Below are 6,000 nucleotides of genomic sequence, written 5' to 3'. Positions count from 1 at the left end.
GGGCTCTGCAGGATGATGGGGGGGTTTGGGGGTTTTGGGGGGGGGTTTGGGGGTCCCAGCCCGGCATTAAGTGCAGCCACACGCATCCACGATCATATCGGGGATGTCGGTTTTGACGATGTTACTGTCCCGGTCGTAATAAAGTAACGAGAGGGGGCGGCGCTGGGTCGGAACGCAGCAAGAATCGGCTTCAGCTTCAGCATCGTTGGCTTTGATCAGGTTGAGGACGGCGGTGTGAAACGATGCGGCCACCCCTGGGACGGCGGCGACGTGGGGTGGGCACAACCCGGCGCAATAATTCATGTGATACCCCTCGGGTTGGATGATCCAACCGTCCCAACCGATCTCCTTAAAGTCCACGTAGAAATCCTTCCTGCAGCACATCCTCGTGCTGCCGCCGCAATCGATACCGCGACGACGGCGACGATTTGAGGCTCCTCTCCGGGCTTTGATGGCTACAAAGGGTCGATAAGGGTCGGAAATTAAAGGGGGGGGTCCTGGGGGTCGCGTTGTGCTCAGTTCTATTATCAGCTGCTCTTTGCCGCGGTTTAAGGCGCTCCGTAATTCATCGCTCACATCCAGCATCGCCCAGCCGTCCCCATTGACATCCAGTGTATCCACGCTGATGTTTTGCTTTGAGTCCCCGTTTAAAAGCCGGATGGATACGGGTTGTGAGCTGCCAGGACCTGGGGGGGGGGGGTGGAAGAGGTGGAGGTGCGCCTGAAGGACCTTGGAGTTAACACGGAGCTCCGGGGAGAAGCGGAACAGAAGGAGGGAGCTGAGTGGGGTGGATGGACCTGGATAAAGGAACATAAGGATTGAGGGGGGGGTTGGATTTGGGGGGGGTCTGGATGGGGGGGGGTCTGGATGGGGGGGCACTACTGCGATATAGGGCTGCTGAGGGTCCCCCATGCACAGCTCTGCCCCATCCAGCCCCAATGTCCCCCCCTTGTTATAGAGCTACTGTGGCTTTAGGGGGAGGTCATGAAGCACCCCCCCCCACCCAAGACCCCCCCTCTCCTTCACCCCACGCCCCCAATGGGGATCTCCCCATATAGGGATCCCCCCCATCCCTCTCCTTCACCCTCCCCATATAGGGACCCCCCCATCCCTCTCCTTCACCACCCCCCCATGGGGATCTCCCCACTATAGGGACCCCCCCATGCCTCTCCTTGAACGCCTCCCCATAAGGCGACCCCCCATCCTTCTCCTTCACCCTCCCTATAGGGACCCCCCATCCCTCTCCTTACCTTCCCCATAGTAGGACGCCCCCCCCATCCACTCTCCTTCAACCCACGCCCACTGTGGGGATATTCCATATAGGGACCCCCCCCATCCCTGCTCACTTACGACCCACCCCATATAGGACCCCCCCCAATCCCTCTTCCTTCAACCCTCCCATATTAGGGACCCTCCCCCATCCCTCTCCTTGACCCTCCCCATATAGGGACCCCCCCCCATCCCTCTCCTTCACGCCTCCCCATATAGGCCCCTCCCCTCCGTATAGGACCCCCGCCCATCCCTCTCCTTCACCTCCCATATAGGGGACCCCCCATCCTGTCTCTTCACCCCTCCCATATAGGGACCCCCCCATCCCTCTCCCTTCACCCTCCCAGTTATAGGGACCCCCCCCCATCCCTCTCCTTCACCCTCCCCATATAGGGACCCCCCCCATCCCTGTCCTTCACCCACCTGCCTCAGCGAAGCTCAGCACCTCGTAGTTCTGCTCTGCAGCCCCGGGGGGTCGTTGTGGGGCTACGAGCTGAGGTCGTACCCTATAGAGAGCACTGAGCAATGCCGCCCTATTGGGGGGCTGTAGGGGACGGGGGGGCTCATGTAAATGAAGCCTGGCCAAGATGCTGCGCTGAGCCATAGCCAGGAGCAACCTGCGTTGTGCTGGGGGGGGCAGAGCTGTCAACCCACAACCGGGACAACGTGGGGCTGCGTGGGTCCAAAGGAGGATGAGGAGGAGGAAGGTGAGCAGCGCTGCCATGGCCGCTATGAGGGCTGGGTGAATGGAGGCTGTTATGGGGCAGAGATAAAGGTTGGGGGGGGGGGGTGAGAGCTGCAATGACCACAAATATTGGCTGATCCCAATGAGATAACGGGGGTGGCACCGCGAGGACGGGCTGCGGGGTTAAGGTGGAGCGGTGCTGCTGAGTTATGGGGCTGGATGGGGGATATGGGGGGAAGGGGGGGGTGGGGAACACAAAGGGGGCACTTATGGGTCATGGGGAGACACAAAGGTGGGACACAGGGGGATGGCGACCCCTCGGTGTCCATGTGTTGTCCTCATGGGGTCTCCGTGATGCCTCCATAGTGTCCTATGGTGTCCCTATGATGTCCCTACAAGGCCCCCATACAATGTCTCTATGGGGCCCCCATATGATCCCTATGAGACCCCCATACAATGTCTCTATAAAGCCCCCATACAATATAAAGCCCCCTATGGGGTCCCCATACAGTATCCCTATGGGGTCCCCATACAATGTCCCTATAAGGCCCCCATACAATGCCCCTATGAGACCCCCATACAATGTCCCTATGAGATCCCCATACAATGCCCCTATGAGACCCCCATACAATGTCCCTATGAGATCCCCATACAATGCCCCCTATAAGGCCCCCATACAATGTCCCTATGGGGTCCATATACAATGTCCCTATGAGGACCCCCATACAATGTCCCTATGAGACCCCCATACAATGTCCCTATGGGGTCCCACACAACGTCCCTATGAAGCCCCCATACAATGTCCCTATAGAGTCCATATACAACGTCCCTATGGGGTCCCATACAATGCCCCTATGAGGACCCCCATACAATGCCCCTATAAGGCCCGTATACAATGTCCCTATGAAGCCCCCATACAATGTCCATAGGAGACCCCCATACAACGTCCCTATGGGGTCCCATACACTGTCCCTATGAGATCCCCATACAACGTCCCTATGGGGTCCCATACAATGTCCCTATGGGGTCCCCATACAATGTCCCTATGAGACCCCCATACAATGTCCCTATGGGGTCCCATACACTGTCCCTATGAGATCCCCATACAATGTCCCTATGGGATATGCCGGGTCCTCCACGCCGCATGGTGGCGCTCTATCCCCCTTCCCCTCTATCACCATCCTAACGGCGCACGGCGGCGCAGCGCGATGACGTCAGCACGCAGAGCGCTGACGCAGCTCAGCTCCGCCGGGGGAGGGGCCCATATATCATTTACCTTTATATATATTTTAGATTTTTATTTTTTTTCCTCCCTTTTTTTTTTTTTTACCCCATTTCCTTTTTTTCCCCCTTTTTTCCCTTCCCCCTCTTGGTTCTTTTTCCTCTTTTCCTCTTTTTGTAGCTAATATTCTTCCTCTTTTCCTTCCCCCCCCCCGTCAGCGCTGACCAGGCCGCCATAGAGTAGGTGGCGGCAGGCGTTGGGCCCGGCCGGTGAGTGCGGGCGAACGGGGGGGGTCGTGTTCAGCTCTATTATATTGGCATTAAATGGGGTCCTGGGCTATTACAGGGTCCCTGGCACTTAAAGGGTTTTGGCTTTAACAGGGGTCCTGGATCTTAAAAGGGGTCCTGATACTAAAGGGGATCCTTGCTTTAAGGGTTCCTGGCGAACTTAAAGGCGGGTTCTGGGCTTTAAGGGAGGTCGGGTCTTAGGGGGTCCTGGGTTCTTACGGGGTTCCTGGGTCTTAAGGGGTTCTGGCTTTAAAGGGGTCTGGGCTTTAAGGGGTCCGGATCTTAAAGGGGTCCTTGCTTTAAGGGGGTCTGCCTTAAGGGTCTGGGCTGAAGGGGTCCTGGTTTAAGGGGGTCCTGGGTCTTTAGGGGCGTCCTGGGACTCATATAAAGAGGGGATTTTGGCTTAAGGTGTCCTGGCATTTTAAAGGGAGGTCTGGCTCTTAAAAGGGTCTTGGCTTTAAGGGGGTCCTGGGCCATTAAAGGAGTTCTGGTTTAGAGGGTCTGGGTCTTAAGGGGTTCCTGGTCTTAAGGGAATGGTCCATTGGTCTTAAGTGGTTCTGGGCTTAGGGTTCTGGGCTTTAAAGGGTCCTGGTTTAAGGGGTCCTGGTCTTAAAAGGGAGTCTAGGGCTTTAAGAGGTCCTGGGTCTTATAAAGAGGTCATTGCTTTTAAAGCGGGTCCTGGCCTTAAGGGGGTACCCTGGGCACTTAAGGGGTTCATGGGCTTTTAAGGGGGTCCTGCTTTTAAAGTTGTCTGGGTCTTAAAAGGGACGTCTGGGGTTTAAGGGGTCCTGGCCTAAAAAGGGGTCCTGGGCTCTCTAAAGGGGGTCCTGGGACCTTAAAGGATTACTTTGCTTTTCAATGCGGGTCCTGGCCTCTAATGTTCCTGGGTCTTATGGGTCCTGGCCTTAAGGGGTCCGGGCTTAAAGGGGTCCTGGGCTCTAAAGGGGTCCGGGCATTTAAGGGGTGTCCTGTGTGCTTAATGGGATCCTGGCTTTAAGGGTCCTGGGCTTTAAGGGGGGTCTGCCTGAAGGGGGGGTCCTGGGTCTTAAGGGTGTCCTAGGACATAATGGGGGTTCCTGGGACTTCTAAGGGGGTACCTGACCTGTTTAAAAGGGGGGTCCTGGCTTAAGGAGGGGTCCTGGGCCTACGGGAGTCCTGAGGCGCTTAAGGGGAGTTATTGGCTTTAAAGAGGAGTCCTGGCCTGAAAGGGGGCCCTGGGCTTTAAAGGGGTCCTGGCTGCTTTAAGGTCCTGGGCTTTAAGGGAGTCCTGGAGTCCTTAAGGGGTTCTGTGCTATTAAAGGGCCTCCCGGGGGCGGTATTAAGGGGGCTCCTGGGCCTTAAAGGGGCTGGCTTTTAAAAGGGCCTGGGTCTTAACGGGGGTTCCGGGCCTTAAAGGGATCTGGCCTTAAGGGTCCTGGGTCTTCTAAGGGGTCTGGTTTAAAGGGGTCCTGGGCTTAAACAGGCGGGTAGCTTCATGCTCTTTAATAGGTCCTGGGCTTATGAGGGTCTGCGTGTAAAAGGAGTCTGGGCTTAATGGGCAGGTCCTGGGCCTTAAGGGATTCCTGAGTCTACAAGGGGGTCCTGGGCCTTAAGGGGGGTCCTGGGCCTTAAAGGGGGTCCTGGGTCTTTAAGGGGGTCCTGGGCTTTAAAGGGGTCCTGGGTCTTAAAGGGGGTACTTTGCTTTTAAAGGGGTCCTGGACCTTAAAGGGGGTCCTGGGCTTTAAAGGGGGTCCTGGGCCTTAAAGGGGGTCCTGGGCCTTAAGGGGGTCCTGGGTCTTAAGGGGGGTCCTGGGTCTTAAGGGGGGTCCTGGGCTTTAAAGGGTGTCTTGGGTCTTAAAGGGGTCCTGGGCCTTAAGGGGGGTCCTGGGCTTTAAAGGGGGTCCAGGGTCTTAAAGGGGTTCTGGGCCTTAAAGGGGGGTCCTGGGTCTTAAGGGGGGTCCTGGGTCTTAAGGGGGTCCTGGACATTAAAGGGTTCCTAGGTCTTAAAGGGGGTCCTGGGCCTTAAAGGGGGTCCTGGACATTAAAGGGTTCCTAGGCCTTAAAGGGGATCCTAGGCTTTAAGGGGGCCCTGGGCCTTAAAGGGGTCCTGGGGGGTCGGCAAGGCTCTGCTGTGTCCCATTGGATGGGGGGGAAATGGGAGACCCCCCCCCTCAACCGCAGCCCTAAGGAGGCTGTGGGTTGTATGGAGCAACAGGAGGCCTTGGTGGAGGGTTTGGCTTGAGGTGAGGGGGGGTCGCTGTGCTGTTGGTGCTCGTGGCTTTATGGGATGGTTGTTGCCTCTCTTGTTTTAGGAGCTGTTCCCCTGTCGTTTGCTTTGCTTTATAATCAAACCGATGTGGTTTCATTCGGTGGTAGCAGCTTTTGCTGCTTTCCAGTCTCTGTTCTTCCTGCCCTCTGTGTTGTTTTGTTCTGCAATGGACAGCGAAGCTGCTCTGTGCTTTTATAGGGCTGCAGTAACGAGGCTGCTTCCAGGAAGCCTCCATGCAGCCCATGTACCTTATGGAGGGACTTTTATTATCAGTTTACCATCAGCTGTT

The 6,000-nt window shown here is 56.5% G+C and overlaps 1 protein-coding gene across 2 annotated transcripts; it reads right to left on the bottom strand.

Moving 5' to 3' along the window:
- Window positions 1-6: 6 nt before the first annotated feature.
- On the bottom strand, window positions 7-2,106 carry INHBC (inhibin subunit beta C). Of its 2 annotated transcripts, none has more exons than XM_032441107.1 (2): window positions 1,693-2,106; window positions 7-686 (listed from the first exon to the last, which is right to left on the bottom strand). In XM_032441107.1, exons 1-2 carry the CDS (start codon window positions 1,991-1,993, stop codon window positions 67-69), a joined length of 921 nt encoding a protein of 306 aa, XP_032296998.1. In that variant the 5' UTR covers window positions 1,994-2,106; the 3' UTR covers window positions 7-66. The 2 variants fall into 2 exon arrangements, with proteins under 2 accessions (XP_032296998.1, XP_015742426.1); XM_015886940.2 differs by having other exon boundaries at window positions 7-797; window positions 1,693-2,101.
- Between the last annotated feature and the right edge of the window lie 3,894 nt (window positions 2,107-6,000).

This window comes from Coturnix japonica, linkage group LGE22C19W28_E50C23 (assembly GCF_001577835.2).
Source record: "Coturnix japonica isolate 7356 linkage group LGE22C19W28_E50C23, Coturnix japonica 2.1, whole genome shotgun sequence".
Taxonomy (NCBI): Eukaryota; Metazoa; Chordata; class Aves; order Galliformes; family Phasianidae; genus Coturnix; species Coturnix japonica.
This window is presented reverse-complemented; position numbering and strand designations above follow the sequence as displayed.

Bases quoted from the DNA above. Each gene is read 5' to 3' on its own strand.
- INHBC (XM_015886940.2), bottom strand. From the start codon at position 1,993: ATGGCAGCGCTGCTCACCTTCCTCCTCCTCATCCTCCTTTGGACCCAC. The intron at 798-1,692 runs GTGGGTGAAGGA...TCCTTTATCCAG, and splicing joins GCTGAGCTTCGCTGAGGCAG to GTCCATCCACCCCACTCAGC.